We start from the raw sequence: 20,130 nt of genomic DNA, 5'->3' as shown, positions 1-20,130 counted from the left end.
GTGGCCGCAAACAACCCTAAGTAGGGGATACGTGTGGGGGACAGGCTCTAACACCTTGATTCCTTATGTCTGTGTCTCTGCAGTATGTTTCATGGAGAGTCTGAGTGACAGCAACCATGATGAAAGTGATACAGGTAAGAACAGCTCTCAGGTAGGAGCCAATGGGAGAGGGATCCCGGGACACTTGGGTGACGCCTGCTGCTTGGAGTGTGGGGCAGGTGAGTCTGAAACTTAAAAACAGAAAGAAATTGATGTAAAGCTGTTCACCGCCTACTTTAATAAGGAGAGGGAGCAGATATGAGATGCCTGAATGTTGGCATCTGTGCTCACCTTGTGTGGAAGGGTCTCAGTCCATGGAGCAGAGGGAAGGTCTGGGCACCTGGAGGAAAAACCAGGGTGATGCTCTGTACCCGTAGTCACCTCAGGGAAGCCGGAGAAACGGGAGGGCCACTCTTTCTAACTCCTTGATTCCCCTGATGGTGTGTTTCTACAGACTCAGTGGTGGAGAGCCTGAGCAGCCGCCAGGATGAGGAGGCTGCAGGTAGGGAAGAGCACGCAGCTGGGATCCAGTGGGAGAGGGTTCCTGGGAGCACCTGGGTTCCGCCTGCTGCCGGGAGAGGGAGGAAGTGGGGGATAGGACTTGGCGGGTGGGTGGGTGGGTGGCCTAATGAGTGGCACTCTGCTGTGGTGTTTTCCCCTGTGAAATGGATACCACGAAGAAGACTTGGGTCCCTGGTCTTTGTTGTGCTGTGTTTGTATTCCTCTCTCCTTTTCTTTGAGAGGGAGAATCGATTTTCCCTCCCAAAGCTGCTCCTTCCTGCTTTGGTCTCTGCCCGTTGTGCAAGTTTGCTTTGTGATTGGCACCGTGAGGGCCCAGTGCACAAGAGCTGTTGACTTGGTTTCCTTTATTGGCCTTGAGGGACCTGAAGTGGTGGCACCTGAAGTGGTGGCACCTTGACCCTGGAGACCAAGTTGGTCGAGTGAGTGTCAGGTGGTGGGTGAGAAGGCAGCTCTCTGGCTCTGCATGTTTGGGATTTCTGGCCTCCCTGTCCTATTGTGTCCTCACGGTGTGTCCTGAGGGAAGGGATGTTCGCAGAGTTGGATGAGTTAAAGGAGGCATACTTGGAGTTCCAGTGGTTAAGGAATCCAACTAGGAACCATGAGATTGCGGGTTCGATCGCTGGCCTCACTCAGTGAGTTAAGGATCCAGTAATGCCGTGAGCTGTGGTGTAGGTGGCAGATGCAGCTGGGATCCTGCCTTGCTGTGGCTCTGACATAAAATGGCAGCTACGGCTCCTATTAGACCCCTAGCCTGGGAACCTCCATATGGCATGTGTGTGGCCCTAAAAAGCAACAAGTATCAATAGAAAAAAAAAATAGAGAAATCAGGCAGCACAGAGAAGGAAATATCGTGCAACTCAACATATAGGCGGTAACCAGACTCGGCAGAGTGTCAGAGATGGAAAGTAGAAATGGCCAAGACCTGGCAGCAGGGCTGAAGGGGGAGTCATTCCTGAATGGGTGCAGAGGTCCTATGAGTTATGATGAGAAAAGTTGTTATGGACAGTGGTGCAAAGTACATAGCATTGGGAAGGCCTGCTCTCCCCGTGAGTTTCCTATTGCCAAAGTATTCCAAAGAGAAGCATTATGTATCTAAGAAAAGAAAAGAGGCGAAACATCCCAGAGGATGGCGTGTGAACACAGGAGCACCCTGTGGGAAGAGTAGGGAAGCTGAAATGATCTCCTGCCATTTCAGAAGATGGAGGAATGTGGCTGGAGAGGAAAATGGGCAGGAGGATTCACGAGACTCTGTCATGGCAGCAGAGCCTGCATGCTCGTGTTGGCCATTTCTCAGATGGAGAATATGCCACGGAGAGGTTCCCTTTAGCAAGAGAGGCAGAGGCTCCCTTTCTCAGGTCTTTCAAGGTGCTCTCTGCCGTCCTTCAAAACGTTTACCCGGGAGGATGGGCCAAGAGAAGCTCCATCCGTGCTTCATCCCACCCCCACCCCTTGACTCTCAGCCCATGTCCAGTCAGGTGAGGTGCCCAGAGTACCTCCCGAGCAGCACCACCGCCTTGCTGACAGTGACTGTGTGTCCCCCTAGCAACCCTCGATGATGTTGTGGAGGCCGGCGGGAGTGAGAAGACGGAGGAAGAGGCCCTGGCTGGGGCAAATGAGGAGGAGGTGGGGCCGGGAACTGAGAAGGTGCAGGAGGAGGCTGCCTGCATTGACGAGGCAGAGGAGGAGGCAGGCCCATCCCTTGAAAATGACGAGGAGTCCCCAGCCAGCGACCTGGTTGAGCAGGAAGACCAGCTTGCCCCCAAGGTAAGCTCACCTTTCTTGATCGGAGATTTAAAAAGGTGCCTCCTTTCTTCTTGGATGTGCCTACTTCAGAAAAGGAAATCTGAGCAAGTCCATTATAGAGGATATATGCACATTCCTCTGTGGAGGAATGTTGAGTCAAAGTTTGGTACCAACCAATAACTCCTTCCAAGGGGCATTGGCAAAAGGGACCACATCAGTTCCCAAGTGTACATAGGGAGCATTTGTCTTTGAAGAAGCCTGAATGTTTTGTTTTGTTGTCTTTTTGCCTTTTCTAGGGCCACTCCTGTGGCATATGGAGGTTCCCAGGCTCAGGGTCAAACCAGAGCTGTAGCCACCGGCCTGCGCCAGAGCCACAGCAACGCGGGATCCGAGCAACGTCTGCAACCTACACCTCAGCTCACGGCAATGCCGGATCCTTAACCCACTGAGCAAGGCCAGGGATCGAACCCGCAACCTCATGGTTCCTGGTCGGATTCGTTAACCACTGCGCCACGACGGGAACTCCAAAGAAGCCTGAATGTTTTTTAAATGAACGTGGACTTGGGAGGTCTTCCATGAAAAGCTGGTGCCTTTTCCACAGGTGTCTTTGCTGTCTTCTTTTGGGGAAACAGACTCAACTCTGCCTTCTGTCTGTGTGCCTGCGGTCCGCAACCACAGGAAGACCTGTGGCCACAGTGCAGAGGATGCTGTGACACTCACAGTGTTTTCTTTTCTCTCATCACAGGTGGACGGGATGGACGATGAAAGCCGTAAGTATTCTGGAACCCGGCTCTGCTGAGGAGAAGTCCAGGTGTTGAGGAAGGGCGGGGGGTGCTTTCCTGCCCCTTTGGTTGCAGAGACACCCTGATTCTGGGTTCCTCCTGGGAAAGGGGGTGAAGGATGGGGTGAAAGAGACTGACTTCCCACAAAAGGGCCATCCCAAGTCCTCGGGTCCCTGGAGGAAAGGAGGCTCTTTGTATGGTGGGGGTAGGTGTCCGGGAACATTGGGGGGGTGTGCGTGTGAGGGCCTGTTGGTGTGATTGTGAACCAGTGTGAGTGGGTGTGTTTTGTGGGGAGTCACTTGTGCCTTAGCACCACATAGCTGTCCAGTTTCTCGTTGAACAGTCTCATGATGACCGCAGGCTAACTGTCCATTCCCTCATTCTCCCTGCACCCGCTGGGAGCAAGGTTTGGGGAAAAGGCTTTCCTTCCTCTGTTGGTCTTTCGTTTCCTCTTTTCTTCCCCCTCTGCTTGGTGCAGACTTTCATGCTGTTGTTTCAAACATGTGCCATGAACTCGAGCCTCTTGAGGTTGTAAGTGTCCCGAGGAGTGTTGTGAACGCTGTGCTCCCCCCGCACCTCCTGCCCACTCGGGGCAGCCACCCTTCCAGCCTCTGCTCAGGAGTGGTCTTTCAGACACCTCATGTGCATGACATCAGAGAGTCTTTGTCCTTCTGTGTCTGACTGGCTTCACTTGAAGTGATGTCCTCCAGCGAGTTCCTGTTGAGGCTCAGAGCTCATGAACCTGACCAGTACCTATGAGGACACGGGTTCGACCCTTGGCCTTGCTCAGTGGGTGAAGAATCCCGCATTGCGGTGAGCTGCGGCAGAGGTCCCAGACGCGGCTGGTATCCAGCTTGGCTGTGGCTGTGGTGTCGGCCGGTGGCCACAGCTCTGATTTGCCGCCTCGCCTGGGAATTTCCATCTGCTGCGGGGGCAGCCCTCAAGCCCAAAAGTGAATCAGTCAATAATGTCCTGGAGTTCTCTGTGCATTGCTGCAATGGGTAGGGTTTCCTTCTTCTGTGACAACGGAATACCTTGCTATGGTCTGTATCCACCCCGTTGTCTTTCTCAGTCTGTGTGCCCGTGGACACTGGGGCTCTGTTTCTGTTGGGCTCTTGTGTATGGCGCTGCCGTGATCCTGGGATGGCAGGTCTCTTTACCCGACACTGATGGATCTTCCTTTACATGTCCATGCAGCAGTGGGATTGCAGGGTCCTGCCGTGGTGTTTCCCGTCCTGGCTGGCCCCGTTGACATTCCCTGCTACAGTGTCCAGAAGTCCCAGGCAGTCACATCTTCCCAAACATCTGTTCAGGTTTGAAAACACTCCGTGTCCTACCAGGTGGGAGGTGATACCTCGTGGTGCCTTTGCTTTGCCTTTCCATTGTGATAGGCGACTTTGGGAAACATGCCCTCTGTGTGCTGCTCTCTGTGGTCTTCTTGGACGGTGGGTCTCTCCCAGGCTTCCACTCATCTACAACTGAGGTATTTGCCTTTTGATTCAATTGATTTGTAGTTGTTTCCCATATATTCCAAATATGAGCCCCTGTTTCAAATACAAGATTTACAAATATCCTCTTCTGTAGGTTGTCTTTCCATTCAGTGGATTGTTAGACACTGTCCTTTCTGTTTGTTTCTATTTTAATGGAGGTACAGTGTTGTTTCACTCTCTGCTGTGGAGCAACGTTCCCCAGTCGTGTGTGTCCATTAACGTATGTTCCTTTTTTGATATTATTGCCGTCTGAGATCAGGTCGATTACAGGAGATTGGATCTCGTTCTCCGTGTGCTGCAACAGGAGGACCTTGTTGTCTCTCCATTCTCAATGCCGTAGTTGGCATCAACTGCCCCCAAACTCCCAGTCCGTGCCCTTCACAACCACAAGTCTGTTCTCTGCATCCGTGGGTTCTGTGGACAGGTTCCTTTGTGCCGTGCTTTAGATTCCACCTCTAAGTGAGATCAGGTGGTATCCGTCTTTCTCTTTGTCACGTACTTCACTTTGCACGAGAATCTCCCGATCCATCCCTATTGTTTTGAGTGGCATTGGTTTCTTCTTCGATTTTCTGGCTGAGTCGTGAATTCCATCATCTATGTGGACCACATCGTCATGAGCCATTCATCTGTCTGTGGACATGAGGTGGCTTCCCTGTCTTGGCTGTTGTGAACAGTGCTGCCATAAACATAGAGGGGCATATGTCTTTTTCCTGGATACATTTGTCCTGATATTTCCCAGGGTGCTCGGCTTGCTAGGTCGCATGCCCTGCTGTGTTCAGTTTTCGCAGGACCCTCCATGGTGTCTTCCATAGTGGTTGTACCAGTGTACGTTCGCATCGGCAATGCTGGGGCGGGGGAGCCTTTTCTCCACCCGTATCTGCGACCGACACCAGAGCTCTCGGCAACGCTGGATCCTTAACCCCCCTCAGCGAGGCCAGGGATCAACCCCGCAAGCTCGTGGTTCCTAGTCGGATTCGTTTCCGCTGTGCCCTGACGGGAACTCCTGGGTGGTTTCTTTGCTGTTGTTGTTGTGGAGGTGTATGAGTTTTCTTTATATATGTTTTGGAGGTGAACCTCACGGGCAGTGGTCCCTTTCTCCTCAGTGCTTCTGTAGAGCTGCTGTCCACAGTGTGCCAGCCACTGGCCAGAAGGAGCCATTTCTGCTTAATTGAGTTCAGTCAGTAGTTAGGTCTGCCTCTTGCAGTGAACAGAATAAAGCAGCCTATGGTTCACTCCCAGGGGCCACCACACAAGTGTGTCCATGCAGCTGGAATTTCAGGTGTGTCACCCTGGAGCTGAGGCCTCCAGATGGACTCGTAGAAGGGAGATGTGTAAGGCTCCATCCCTCAGCAGCCCACGATCTCTGAAGGTTTGCCACTGTGGCCAATGTTTTATGGAAGCTTCTGAGGCCGTAGAGCAGAGGGAAGTTCTGAGCACACGGAGGACAAGCCAGGGTGGTGCTGTGTGGCCGCAAACAACCCTAAGTAGGGGATACGTGTGGGGGACAGGCTCTAACACCTTGATTCCTTATGTCTGTGTCTCTGCAGTATGTTTCATGGAGAGTCTGAGTGACAGCAACCATGATGAAAGTGATACAGGTAAGAACAGCTCTCAGGTAGGAGCCAATGGGAGAGGGATCCCGGGACACTTGGGTGACGCCTGCTGCTTGGAGTGTGGGGCAGGTGAGTCTGAAACTTAAAAACAGAAAGAAATTGATGTAAAGCTGTTCACCGCCTACTTTAATAAGGAGAGGGAGCAGATATGAGATGCCTGAATGTTGGCATCTGTGCTCACCTTGTGTGGAAGGGTCTCAGTCCATGGAGCAGAGGGAGGGTCTGGGCACCTGGAGGAAAAACCAGGGTGATGCTCTGTACCCGTAGTCACCTCAGGGAAGCCGGAGAAACGGGAGGGCCACTCTTTCTAACTCCTTGATTCCCCTGATGGTGTGTTTCTACAGACTCAGTGGTGGAGAGCCTGAGCAGCCGCCAGGATGAGGAGGCTGCAGGTAGGGAAGAGCACGCAGCTGGGATCCAGTGGGAGAGGGTTCCTGGGAGCACCTGGGTTCCGCCTGCTGCCGGGAGAGGGAGGAAGTGGGGGATAGGACTTGGCGGGTGGGTGGGTGGGTGGCCTAATGAGTGGCACTCTGCTGTGGTGTTTTCCCCTGTGAAATGGATACCACGAAGAAGACTTGGGTCCCTGGTCTTTGTTGTGCTGTGTTTGTATTCCTCTCTCCTTTTCTTTGAGAGGGAGAATCGATTTTCCCTCCCAAAGCTGCTCCTTCCTGCTTTGGTCTCTGCCCGTTGTGCAAGTTTGCTTTGTGATTGGCACCGTGAGGGCCCAGTGCACAAGAGCTGTTGACTTGGTTTCCTTTATTGGCCTTGAGGGACCTGAAGTGGTGGCACCTGAAGTGGTGGCACCTTGACCCTGGAGACCAAGTTGGTCGAGTGAGTGTCAGGTGGTGGGTGAGAAGGCAGCTCTCTGGCTCTGCATGTTTGGGATTTCTGGCCTCCCTGTCCTATTGTGTCCTCACGGTGTGTCCTGAGGGAAGGGATGTTCGCAGAGTTGGATGAGTTAAAGGAGGCATACTTGGAGTTCCAGTGGTTAAGGAATCCAACTAGGAACCATGAGATTGCGGGTTCGATCGCTGGCCTCACTCAGTGAGTTAAGGATCCAGTAATGCCGTGAGCTGTGGTGTAGGTGGCAGATGCAGCTGGGATCCTGCCTTGCTGTGGCTCTGACATAAAATGGCAGCTACGGCTCCTATTAGACCCCTAGCCTGGGAACCTCCATATGGCATGTGTGTGGCCCTAAAAAGCAACAAGTATCAATAGAAAAAAAAAATAGAGAAATCAGGCAGCACAGAGAAGGAAATATCGTGCAACTCAACATATAGGCGGTAACCAGACTCGGCAGAGTGTCAGAGATGGAAAGTAGAAATGGCCAAGACCTGGCAGCAGGGCTGAAGGGGGAGTCATTCCTGAATGGGTGCAGAGGTCCTATGAGTTATGATGAGAAAAGTTGTTATGGACAGTGGTGCAAAGTACATAGCATTGGGAAGGCCTGCTCTCCCCGTGAGTTTCCTATTGCCAAAGTATTCCAAAGAGAAGCATTATGTATCTAAGAAAAGAAAAGAGGCGAAACATCCCAGAGGATGGCGTGTGAACACAGGAGCACCCTGTGGGAAGAGTAGGGAAGCTGAAATGATCTCCTGCCATTTCAGAAGATGGAGGAATGTGGCTGGAGAGGAAAATGGGCAGGAGGATTCACGAGACTCTGTCATGGCAGCAGAGCCTGCATGCTCGTGTTGGCCATTTCTCAGATGGAGAATATGCCACGGAGAGGTTCCCTTTAGCAAGAGAGGCAGAGGCTCCCTTTCTCAGGTCTTTCAAGGTGCTCTCTGCCGTCCTTCAAAACGTTTACCCGGGAGGATGGGCCAAGAGAAGCTCCATCCGTGCTTCATCCCACCCCCACCCCTTGACTCTCAGCCCATGTCCAGTCAGGTGAGGTGCCCAGAGTACCTCCCGAGCAGCACCACCGCCTTGCTGACAGTGACTGTGTGTCCCCCTAGCAACCCTCGATGATGTTGTGGAGGCCGGCGGGAGTGAGAAGACGGAGGAAGAGGCCCTGGCTGGGGCAAATGAGGAGGAGGTGGGGCCGGGAACTGAGAAGGTGCAGGAGGAGGCTGCCTGCATTGACGAGGCAGAGGAGGAGGCAGGCCCATCCCTTGAAAATGACGAGGAGTCCCCAGCCAGCGACCTGGTTGAGCAGGAAGACCAGCTTGCCCCCAAGGTAAGCTCACCTTTCTTGATCGGAGATTTAAAAAGGTGCCTCCTTTCTTCTTGGATGTGCCTACTTCAGAAAAGGAAATCTGAGCAAGTCCATTATAGAGGATATATGCACATTCCTCTGTGGAGGAATGTTGAGTCAAAGTTTGGTACCAACCAATAACTCCTTCCAAGGGGCATTGGCAAAAGGGACCACATCAGTTCCCAAGTGTACATAGGGAGCATTTGTCTTTGAAGAAGCCTGAATGTTTTGTTTTGTTGTCTTTTTGCCTTTTCTAGGGCCACTCCTGTGGCATATGGAGGTTCCCAGGCTCAGGGTCAAACCAGAGCTGTAGCCACCGGCCTGCGCCAGAGCCACAGCAACGCGGGATCCGAGCAACGTCTGCAACCTACACCTCAGCTCACGGCAATGCCGGATCCTTAACCCACTGAGCAAGGCCAGGGATCGAACCCGCAACCTCATGGTTCCTGGTCGGATTCGTTAACCACTGCGCCACGACGGGAACTCCAAAGAAGCCTGAATGTTTTTTAAATGAACGTGGACTTGGGAGGTCTTCCATGAAAAGCTGGTGCCTTTTCCACAGGTGTCTTTGCTGTCTTCTTTTGGGGAAACAGACTCAACTCTGCCTTCTGTCTGTGTGCCTGCGGTCCGCAACCACAGGAAGACCTGTGGCCACAGTGCAGAGGATGCTGTGACACTCACAGTGTTTTCTTTTCTCTCATCACAGGTGGACGGGATGGACGATGAAAGCCGTAAGTATTCTGGAACCCGGCTCTGCTGAGGAGAAGTCCAGGTGTTGAGGAAGGGCGGGGGGTGCTTTCCTGCCCCTTTGGTTGCAGAGACACCCTGATTCTGGGTTCCTCCTGGGAAAGGGGGTGAAGGATGGGGTGAAAGAGACTGACTTCCCACAAAAGGGCCATCCCAAGTCCTCGGGTCCCTGGAGGAAAGGAGGCTCTTTGTATGGTGGGGGTAGGTGTCCGGGAACATTGGGGGGGTGTGCGTGTGAGGGCCTGTTGGTGTGATTGTGAACCAGTGTGAGTGGGTGTGTTTTGTGGGGAGTCACTTGTGCCTTAGCACCACATAGCTGTCCAGTTTCTCGTTGAACAGTCTCATGATGACCGCAGGCTAACTGTCCATTCCCTCATTCTCCCTGCACCCGCTGGGAGCAAGGTTTGGGGAAAAGGCTTTCCTTCCTCTGTTGGTCTTTCGTTTCCTCTTTTCTTCCCCCTCTGCTTGGTGCAGACTTTCATGCTGTTGTTTCAAACATGTGCCATGAACTCGAGCCTCTTGAGGTTGTAAGTGTCCCGAGGAGTGTTGTGAACGCTGTGCTCCCCCCGCACCTCCTGCCCACTCGGGGCAGCCACCCTTCCAGCCTCTGCTCAGGAGTGGTCTTTCAGACACCTCATGTGCATGACATCAGAGAGTCTTTGTCCTTCTGTGTCTGACTGGCTTCACTTGAAGTGATGTCCTCCAGCGAGTTCCTGTTGAGGCTCAGAGCTCATGAACCTGACCAGTACCTATGAGGACACGGGTTCGACCCTTGGCCTTGCTCAGTGGGTGAAGAATCCCGCATTGCGGTGAGCTGCGGCAGAGGTCCCAGACGCGGCTGGTATCCAGCTTGGCTGTGGCTGTGGTGTCGGCCGGTGGCCACAGCTCTGATTTGCCGCCTCGCCTGGGAATTTCCATCTGCTGCGGGGGCAGCCCTCAAGCCCAAAAGTGAATCAGTCAATAATGTCCTGGAGTTCTCTGTGCATTGCTGCAATGGGTAGGGTTTCCTTCTTCTGTGACAACGGAATACCTTGCTATGGTCTGTATCCACCCCGTTGTCTTTCTCAGTCTGTGTGCCCGTGGACACTGGGGCTCTGTTTCTGTTGGGCTCTTGTGTATGGCGCTGCCGTGATCCTGGGATGGCAGGTCTCTTTACCCGACACTGATGGATCTTCCTTTACATGTCCATGCAGCAGTGGGATTGCAGGGTCCTGCCGTGGTGTTTCCCGTCCTGGCTGGCCCCGTTGACATTCCCTGCTACAGTGTCCAGAAGTCCCAGGCAGTCACATCTTCCCAAACATCTGTTCAGGTTTGAAAACACTCCGTGTCCTACCAGGTGGGAGGTGATACCTCGTGGTGCCTTTGCTTTGCCTTTCCATTGTGATAGGCGACTTTGGGAAACATGCCCTCTGTGTGCTGCTCTCTGTGGTCTTCTTGGACGGTGGGTCTCTCCCAGGCTTCCACTCATCTACAACTGAGGTATTTGCCTTTTGATTCAATTGATTTGTAGTTGTTTCCCATATATTCCAAATATGAGCCCCTGTTTCAAATACAAGATTTACAAATATCCTCTTCTGTAGGTTGTCTTTCCATTCAGTGGATTGTTAGCCACTGTCCTTTCTGTTTGTTTCTATTTTAATGGAGGTACAGTGTTGTTTCACTCTCTGCTGTGGAGCAACGTTCCCCAGTCGTGTGTGTCCATTAACGTATGTTCCTTTTTTGATATTATTGCCGTCTGAGATCAGGTCGATTACAGGAGATTGGATCTCGTTCTCCGTGTGCTGCAACAGGAGGACCTTGTTGTCTCTCCATTCTCAATGCCGTAGTTGGCATCAACTGCCCCCAAACTCCCAGTCCGTGCCCTTCACAACCACAAGTCTGTTCTCTGCATCCGTGGGTTCTGTGGACAGGTTCCTTTGTGCCGTGCTTTAGATTCCACCTCTAAGTGAGATCAGGTGGTATCCGTCTTTCTCTTTGTCACGTACTTCACTTTGCACGAGAATCTCCCGATCCATCCCTATTGTTTTGAGTGGCATTGGTTTCTTCTTCGATTTTCTGGCTGAGTCGTGAATTCCATCATCTATGTGGACCACATCGTCATGAGCCATTCATCTGTCTGTGGACATGAGGTGGCTTCCCTGTCTTGGCTGTTGTGAACAGTGCTGCCATAAACATAGAGGGGCATATGTCTTTTTCCTGGATACATTTGTCCTGATATTTCCCAGGGTGCTCGGCTTGCTAGGTCGCATGCCCTGCTGTGTTCAGTTTTCGCAGGACCCTCCATGGTGTCTTCCATAGTGGTTGTACCAGTGTACGTTCGCATCGGCAATGCTGGGGCGGGGGAGCCTTTTCTCCACCCGTATCTGCGACCGACACCAGAGCTCTCGGCAACGCTGGATCCTTAACCCCCCTCAGCGAGGCCAGGGATCAACCCCGCAAGCTCGTGGTTCCTAGTCGGATTCGTTTCCGCTGTGCCCTGACGGGAACTCCTGGGTGGTTTCTTTGCTGTTGTTGTTGTGGAGGTGTGTGAGTTTTCTTTATATATGTTTTGGAGGTGAACCTCACGGGCAGTGGTCCCTTTCTCCTCAGTGCTTCTGTAGAGCTGCTGTCCACAGTGTGCCAGCCACTGGCCAGAAGGAGCCATTTCTGCTTAATTGAGTTCAGTCAGTAGTTAGGTCTGCCTCTTGCAGTGAACAGAATAAAGCAGCCTATGGTTCACTCCCAGGGGCCACCACACAAGTGTGTCCATGCAGCTGGAATTTCAGGTGTGTCACCCTGGAGCTGAGGCCTCCAGATGGACTCGTAGAAGGGAGATGTGTAAGGCTCCATCCCTCAGCAGCCCACGATCTCTGAAGGTTTGCCACTGTGGCCAATGTTTTATGGAAGCTTCTGAGGCCGTAGAGCAGAGGGAAGTTCTGAGCACACGGAGGACAAGCCAGGGTGGTGCTGTGTGGCCGCAAACAACCCTAAGTAGGGGATACGTGTGGGGGACAGGCTCTAACACCTTGATTCCTTATGTCTGTGTCTCTGCAGTATGTTTCATGGAGAGTCTGAGTGACAGCAACCATGATGAAAGTGATACAGGTAAGAACAGCTCTCAGGTAGGAGCCAATGGGAGAGGGATCCCGGGACACTTGGGTGACGCCTGCTGCTTGGAGTGTGGGGCAGGTGAGTCTGAAACTTAAAAACAGAAAGAAATTGATGTAAAGCTGTTCACCGCCTACTTTAATAAGGAGAGGGAGCAGATAGGAGATGCCTGAATGTTGGCATCTGTGCTCACCTTGTGTGGAAGGGTCTCAGTCCATGGAGCAGAGGGAAGGTCTGGGCACCTGGAGGAAAAACCAGGGTGATGCTCTGTACCCGTAGTCACCTCAGGGAAGCCGGAGAAACGGGAGGGCCACTCTTTCTAACTCCTTGATTCCCCTGATGGTGTGTTTCTACAGACTCAGTGGTGGAGAGCCTGAGCAGCCGCCAGGATGAGGAGGCTGCAGGTAGGGAAGAGCACGCAGCTGGGATCCAGTGGGAGAGGGTTCCTGGGAGCACCTGGGTTCCGCCTGCTGCCGGGAGAGGGAGGAAGTGGGGGATAGGACTTGGCGGGTGGGTGGGTGGGTGGCCTAATGAGTGGCACTCTGCTGTGGTGTTTTCCCCTGTGAAATGGATACCATGAAGAAGACTTGGGTCCCTGGTCTTTGTTGTGCTGTGTTTGTATTCCTCTCTCCTTTTCTTTGAGAGGGAGAATCGATTTTCCCTCCCAAAGCTGCTCCTTCCTGCTTTGGTCTCTGCCCGTTGTGCAAGTTTGCTTTGTGATTGGCACCGTGAGGGCCCAGTGCACAAGAGCTGTTGACTTGGTTTCCTTTATTGGCCTTGAGGGACCTGAAGTGGTGGCACCTGAAGTGGTGGCACCTTGACCCTGGAGACCAAGTTGGTCGAGTGAGTGTCAGGTGGTGGGTGAGAAGGCAGCTCTCTGGCTCTGCATGTTTGGGATTTCTGGCCTCCCTGTCCTATTGTGTCCTCACGGTGTGTCCTGAGGGAAGGGATGTTCGCAGAGTTGGATGAGTTAAAGGAGGCATACTTGGAGTTCCAGTGGTTAAGGAATCCAACTAGGAACCATGAGATTGCGGGTTCGATCGCTGGCCTCACTCAGTGAGTTAAGGATCCAGTAATGCCGTGAGCTGTGGTGTAGGTGGCAGATGCAGCTGGGATCCTGCCTTGCTGTGGCTCTGACATAAAATGGCAGCTACGGCTCCTATTAGACCCCTAGCCTGGGAACCTCCATATGGCATGTGTGTGGCCCTAAAAAGCAACAAGTATCAATAGAAAAAAAAAATAGAGAAATCAGGCAGCACAGAGAAGGAAATATCGTGCAACTCAACATATAGGCGGTAACCAGACTCGGCAGAGTGTCAGAGATGGAAAGTAGAAATGGCCAAGACCTGGCAGCAGGGCTGAAGGGGGAGTCATTCCTGAATGGGTGCAGAGGTCCTATGAGTTATGATGAGAAAAGTTGTTATGGACAGTGGTGCAAAGTACATAGCATTGGGAAGGCCTGCTCTCCCCGTGAGTTTCCTATTGCCAAAGTATTCCAAAGAGAAGCATTATGTATCTAAGAAAAGAAAAGAGGCGAAACATCCCAGAGGATGGCGTGTGAACACAGGAGCACCCTGTGGGAAGAGTAGGGAAGCTGAAATGATCTCCTGCCATTTCAGAAGATGGAGGAATGTGGCTGGAGAGGAAAATGGGCAGGAGGATTCACGAGACTCTGTCATGGCAGCAGAGCCTGCATGCTCGTGTTGGCCATTTCTCAGATGGAGAATATGCCACGGAGAGGTTCCCTTTAGCAAGAGAGGCAGAGGCTCCCTTTCTCAGGTCTTTCAAGGTGCTCTCTGCCGTCCTTCAAAACGTTTACCCGGGAGGATGGGCCAAGAGAAGCTCCATCCGTGCTTCATCCCACCCCCACCCCTTGACTCTCAGCCCATGTCCAGTCAGGTGAGGTGCCCAGAGTACCTCCCGAGCAGCACCACCGCCTTGCTGACAGTGACTGTGTGTCCCCCTAGCAACCCTCGATGATGTTGTGGAGGCCGGCGGGAGTGAGAAGACGGAGGAAGAGGCCCTGGCTGGGGCAAATGAGGAGGAGGTGGGGCCGGGAACTGAGAAGGTGCAGGAGGAGGCTGCCTGCATTGACGAGGCAGAGGAGGAGGCAGGCCCATCCCTTGAAAATGACGAGGAGTCCCCAGCCAGCGACCTGGTTGAGCAGGAAGACCAGCTTGCCCCCAAGGTAAGCTCACCTTTCTTGATCGGAGATTTAAAAAGGTGCCTCCTTTCTTCTTGGATGTGCCTACTTCAGAAAAGGAAATCTGAGCAAGTCCATTATAGAGGATATATGCACATTCCTCTGTGGAGGAATGTTGAGTCAAAGTTTGGTACCAACCAATAACTCCTTCCAAGGGGCATTGGCAAAAGGGACCACATCAGTTCCCAAGTGTACATAGGGAGCATTTGTCTTTGAAGAAGCCTGAATGTTTTGTTTTGTTGTCTTTTTGCCTTTTCTAGGGCCACTCCTGTGGCATATGGAGGTTCCCAGGCTCAGGGTCAAACCAGAGCTGTAGCCACCGGCCTGCGCCAGAGCCACAGCAACGCGGGATCCGAGCAACGTCTGCAACCTACACCTCAGCTCACGGCAATGCCGGATCCTTAACCCACTGAGCAAGGCCAGGGATCGAACCCGCAACCTCATGGTTCCTGGTCGGATTCGTTAACCACTGCGCCACGACGGGAACTCCAAAGAAGCCTGAATGTTTTTTAAATGAACGTGGACTTGGGAGGTCTTCCATGAAAAGCTGGTGCCTTTTCCACAGGTGTCTTTGCTGTCTTCTTTTGGGGAAACAGACTCAACTCTGCCTTCTGTCTGTGTGCCTGCGGTCCGCAACCACAGGAAGACCTGTGGCCACAGTGCAGAGGATGCTGTGACACTCACAGTGTTTTCTTTTCTCTCATCACAGGTGGACGGGATGGACGATGAAAGCCGTAAGTATTCTGGAACCCGGCTCTGCTGAGGAGAAGTCCAGGTGTTGAGGAAGGGCGGGGGGTGCTTTCCTGCCCCTTTGGTTGCAGAGACACCCTGATTCTGGGTTCCTCCTGGGAAAGGGGGTGAAGGATGGGGTGAAAGAGACTGACTTCCCACAAAAGGGCCATCCCAAGTCCTCGGGTCCCTGGAGGAAAGGAGGCTCTTTGTATGGTGGGGGTAGGTGTCCGGGAACATTGGGGGGGTGTGCGTGTGAGGGCCTGTTGGTGTGATTGTGAACCAGTGTGAGTGGGTGTGTTTTGTGGGGAGTCACTTGTGCCTTAGCACCACATAGCTGTCCAGTTTCTCGTTGAACAGTCTCATGATGACCGCAGGCTAACTGTCCATTCCCTCATTCTCCCTGCACCCGCTGGGAGCAAGGTTTGGGGAAAAGGCTTTCCTTCCTCTGTTGGTCTTTCGTTTCCTCTTTTCTTCCCCCTCTGCTTGGTGCAGACTTTCATGCTGTTGTTTCAAACATGTGCCATGAACTCGAGCCTCTTGAGGTTGTAAGTGTCCCGAGGAGTGTTGTGAACGCTGTGCTCCCCCCGCACCTCCTGCCCACTCGGGGCAGCCACCCTTCCAGCCTCTGCTCAGGAGTGGTCTTTCAGACACCTCATGTGCATGACATCAGAGAGTCTTTGTCCTTCTGTGTCTGACTGGCTTCACTTGAAGTGATGTCCTCCAGCGAGTTCCTGTTGAGGCTCAGAGCTCATGAACCTGACCAGTACCTATGAGGACACGGGTTCGACCCTTGGCCTTGCTCAGTGGGTGAAGAATCCCGCATTGCGGTGAGCTGCGGCAGAGGTCCCAGACGCGGCTGGTATCCAGCTTGGCTGTGGCTGTGGTGTCGGCCGGTGGCCACAGCTCTGATTTGCCGCCTCGCCTGGGAATTTCCATCTGCTGCGGGGGCAGCCCTCAAGCCCAAAAGTGAATCAGTCAATAATGTCCTGGAGTTCTCTGTGCATTGCTGCAATGGGTAGGGTTTCCTTCTTCTGTGACAACGGAATACCTTGCTATGGTCTGTATCCACCCCGTTGTCTTTCTCAGTCTGTGTGCCCGTGGACACTGGGGCTCTGTTTCTGTTGGGCTCTTGTGTATGGCGCTGCCGTGATCCTGGGATGGCAGGTCTCTTTACCCGACACTGATGGATCTTCCTTTACATGTCCATGCAGCAGTGGGATTGCAGGGTCCTGCCGTGGTGTTTCCCGTCCTGGCTGGCCCCGTTGACATTCCCTGCTACAGTGTCCAGAAGTCCCAGGCAGTCACATCTTCCCAAACATCTGTTCAGGTTTGAAAACACTCCGTGTCCTACCAGGTGGGAGGTGATACCTCGTGGTGCCTTTGCTTTGCCTTTCCATTGTGATAGGCGACTTTGGGAAACATGCCCTCTGTGTGCTGCTCTCTGTGGTCTTCTTGGACGGTGGGTCTCTCCCAGGCTTCCACTCATCTACAACTGAGGTATTTGCCTTTTGATTCAATTGATTTGTAGTTGTTTCCCATATATTCCAAATATGAGCCCCTGTTTCAAATACAAGATTTACAAATATCCTCTTCTGTAGGTTGTCTTTCCATTCAGTGGATTGTTAGACACTGTCCTTTCTGTTTGTTTCTATTTTAATGGAGGTACAGTGTTGTTTCACTCTCTGCTGTGGAGCAACGTTCCCCAGTCGTGTGTGTCCATTAACGTATGTTCCTTTTTTGATATTATTGCCGTCTGAGATCAGGTCGATTACAGGAGATTGGATCTCGTTCTCCGTGTGCTGCAACAGGAGGACCTTGTTGTCTCTCCATTCTCAATGCCGTAGTTGGCATCAACTGCCCCCAAACTCCCAGTCCGTGCCCTTCACAACCACAAGTCTGTTCTCTGCATCCGTGGGTTCTGTGGACAGGTTCCTTTGTGCCGTGCTTTAGATTCCACCTCTAAGTGAGATCAGGTGGTATCCGTCTTTCTCTTTGTCACGTACTTCACTTTGCACGAGAATCTCCCGATCCATCCCTATTGTTTTGAGTGGCATTGGTTTCTTCTTCGATTTTCTGGCTGAGTCGTGAATTCCATCATCTATGTGGACCACATCGTCATGAGCCATTCATCTGTCTGTGGACATGAGGTGGCTTCCCTGTCTTGGCTGTTGTGAACAGTGCTGCCATAAACATAGAGGGGCATATGTCTTTTTCCTGGATACATTTGTCCTGATATTTCCCAGGGTGCTCGGCTTGCTAGGTCGCATGCCCTGCTGTGTTCAGTTTTCGCAGGACCCTCCATGGTGTCTTCCATAGTGGTTGTACCAGTGTACGTTCGCATCGGCAATGCTGGGGCGGGGGAGCCTTTTCTCCACCCGTATCTGCGACCGACACCAGAGCTCTCGGCAACGCTGGATCCTTAACCCCCCTCAGCGAGGCCAGGGATCAACCCCGCAAGCTCGTGGTTCCTAGTCGGATTCGTTTCCGCTGTGCCCTGACGGGAACTCCTGGGTGGTTTCTTTGCTGTTGTTGTTGTGGAGGTGTGTGAGTTTTCTTTATATATGTTTTGGAGGTGAACCTCACGGGCAGTGGTCCCTTTCTCCTCAGTGCTTCTGTAGAGCTGCTGTCCACAGTGTGCCAGCCACTGGCCAGAAGGAGCCATTTCTGCTTAATTGAGTTCAGTCAGTAGTTAGGTCTGCCTCTTGCAGTGAACAGAATAAAGCAGCCTATGGTTCACTCCCAGGGGCCACCACACAAGTGTGTCCATGCAGCTGGAATTTCAGGTGTGTCACCCTGGAGCTGAGGCCTCCAGATGGACTCGTAGAAGGGAGATGTGTAAGGCTCCATCCCTCAGCAGCCCACGATCTCTGAAGGTTTGCCACTGTGGCCAATGTTTTATGGAAGCTTCTGAGGCCGTAGAGCAGAGGGAAGTTCTGAGCACACGGAGGACAAGCCAGGGTGGTGCTGTGTGGCCGCAAACAACCCTAAGTAGGGGATACGTGTGGGGGACAGGCTCTAACACCTTGATTCCTTATGTCTGTGTCTCTGCAGTATGTTTCATGGAGAGTCTGAGTGACAGCAACCATGATGAAAGTGATACAGGTAAGAACAGCTCTCAGGTAGGAGCCAATGGGAGAGGGATCCCGGGACACTTGGGTGACGCCTGCTGCTTGGAGTGTGGGGCAGGTGAGTCTGAAACTTAAAAACAGAAAGAAATTGATGTAAAGCTGTTCACCGCCTACTTTAATAAGGAGAGGGAGCAGATATGAGATGCCTGAATGTTGGCATCTGTGCTCACCTTGTGTGGAAGGGTCTCAGTCCATGGAGCAGAGGGAAGGTCTGGGCACCTGGAGGAAAAACCAGGGTGATGCTCTGTACCCGTAGTCACCTCAGGGAAGCCGGAGAAACGGGAGGGCCACTCTTTCTAACTCCTTGATTCCCCTGATGGTGTGTTTCTACAGACTCAGTGGTGGAGAGCCTGAGCAGCCGCCAGGATGAGGAGGCTGCAGGTAGGGAAGAGCACGCAGCTGGGATCCAGTGGGAGAGGGTTCCTGGGAGCACCTGGGTTCCGCCTGCTGCCGGGAGAGGGAGGAAGTGGGGGATAGGACTTGGCGGGTGGGTGGGTGGGTGGCCTAATGAGTGGCACTCTGCTGTGGTGTTTTCCCCTGTGAAATGGATACCACGAAGAAGACTTGGGTCCCTGGTCTTTGTTGTGCTGTGTTTGTATTCCTCTCTCCTTTTCTTTGAGAGGGAGAATCGATTTTCCCTCCCAAAGCTGCTCCTTCCTGCTTTGGTCTCTGCCCGTTGTGCAAGTTTGCTTTGTGATTGGCACCGTGAGGGCCCAGTGCACAAGAGCTGTTGACTTGGTTTCCTTTATTGGCCTTGAGGGACCTGAAGTGGTGGCACCTGAAGTGGTGGCACCTTGACCCTGGAGACCAAGTTGGTCGAGTGAGTGTCAGGTGGTGGGTGAGAAGGCAGCTCTCTGGCTCTGCATGTTTGGGATTTCTGGCCTCCCTGTCCTATTGTGTCCTCACGGTGTGTCCTGAGGGAAGGGATGTTCGCAGAGTTGGATGAGTTAAAGGAGGCATACTTGGAGTTCCAGTGGTTAAGGAATCCAACTAGGAACCATGAGATTGCGGGTTCGATCGCTGGCCTCACTCAGTGAGTTAAGGATCCAGTAATGCCGTGAGCTGTGGTGTAGGTGGCAGATGCAGCTGGGATCCTGCCTTGCTGTGGCTCTGACATAAAATGGCAGCTACGGCTCCTATTAGACCCCTAGCCTGGGAACCTCCATATGGCATGTGTGTGGCCCTAAAAAGCAACAAGTATCAATAGAAAAAAAAAATAGAGAAATCAGGCAGCACAGAGAAGGAAATATCGTGCAACTCAACATATAGGCGGTAACCAGACTCGGCAGAGTGTCAGAGATGGAAAGTAGAAATGGCCAAGACCTGGCAGCAGGGCTGAAGGGGGAGTCATTCCTGAATGGGTGCAGAGGTCCTATGAGTTATGATGAGAAAAGTTGTTATGGACAGTGGTGCAAAGTACATAGCATTGGGAAGGCCTGCTCTCCCCGTGAGTTTCCTATTGCCAAAGTATTCCAAAGAGAAGCATTATGTATCTAAGAAAAGAAAAGAGGCGAAACATCCCAGAGGATGGCGTGTGAACACAGGAGCACCCTGTGGGAAGAGTAGGGAAGCTGAAATGATCTCCTGCCATTTCAGAAGATGGAGGAATGTGGCTGGAGAGGAAAATGGGCAGGAGGATTCACGAGACTCTGTCATGGCAGCAGAGCCTGCATGCTCGTGTTGGCCATTTCTCAGATGGAGAATATGCCACGGAGAGGTTCCCTTTAGCAAGAGAGGCAGAGGCTCCCTTTCTCAGGTCTTTCAAGGTGCTCTCTGCCGTCCTTCAAAACGTTTACCCGGGAGGATGGGCCAAGAGAAGCTCCATCCGTGCTTCATCCCACCCCCACCCC

At 52.6% G+C, this 20,130-nt stretch overlaps 1 protein-coding gene across 18 annotated transcripts in view; it reads left to right on the top strand.

Annotated features, from left to right (window-relative positions):
- The window catches only part of LOC146398935 (uncharacterized), a 115,211-nt gene that overhangs the window by 78,645 nt on the left and 16,436 nt on the right, over positions 1-20,130 (top strand). For 9 of the 18 annotated variants that reach the window (XM_084980850.1, XM_084980845.1, XM_084980842.1 and 6 more), the window contains 14 exons: positions 84-134; positions 494-541; positions 2,105-2,325; positions 3,050-3,074; positions 6,124-6,174; positions 6,534-6,581; positions 8,145-8,365; positions 9,090-9,114; positions 12,164-12,214; positions 12,574-12,621; positions 14,185-14,405; positions 15,130-15,154; positions 18,204-18,254; positions 18,614-18,661. In XM_084980850.1, coding sequence (XP_084836976.1) covers positions 84-134; positions 494-541; positions 2,105-2,325; positions 3,050-3,074; positions 6,124-6,174; positions 6,534-6,581; positions 8,145-8,365; positions 9,090-9,114; positions 12,164-12,214; positions 12,574-12,621; positions 14,185-14,405; positions 15,130-15,154; positions 18,204-18,254; positions 18,614-18,661 — 1,134 coding nt within the window. The remainder of the gene's footprint in view (positions 1-83; positions 135-493; positions 542-2,104; positions 2,326-3,049; positions 3,075-6,123; positions 6,175-6,533; positions 6,582-8,144; positions 8,366-9,089; positions 9,115-12,163; positions 12,215-12,573; positions 12,622-14,184; positions 14,406-15,129; positions 15,155-18,203; positions 18,255-18,613; positions 18,662-20,130) is intronic. The other 9 variants (XM_084980852.1, XM_084980853.1, XM_084980851.1 and 6 more) reach the window with 1 other exon arrangement.

The sequence above is a fragment of the Sus scrofa genome, chromosome 10 (genome assembly GCF_054392235.1).
Source record: "Sus scrofa isolate SSC_HxYL_T2T_F1_AM1 chromosome 10, Sscrofa_HxYL_maternal_Yorkshire_Landrace_v2.0, whole genome shotgun sequence".
NCBI classification, from domain to species: Eukaryota; Metazoa; Chordata; class Mammalia; order Artiodactyla; family Suidae; genus Sus; species Sus scrofa.
This window is presented reverse-complemented; position numbering and strand designations above follow the sequence as displayed.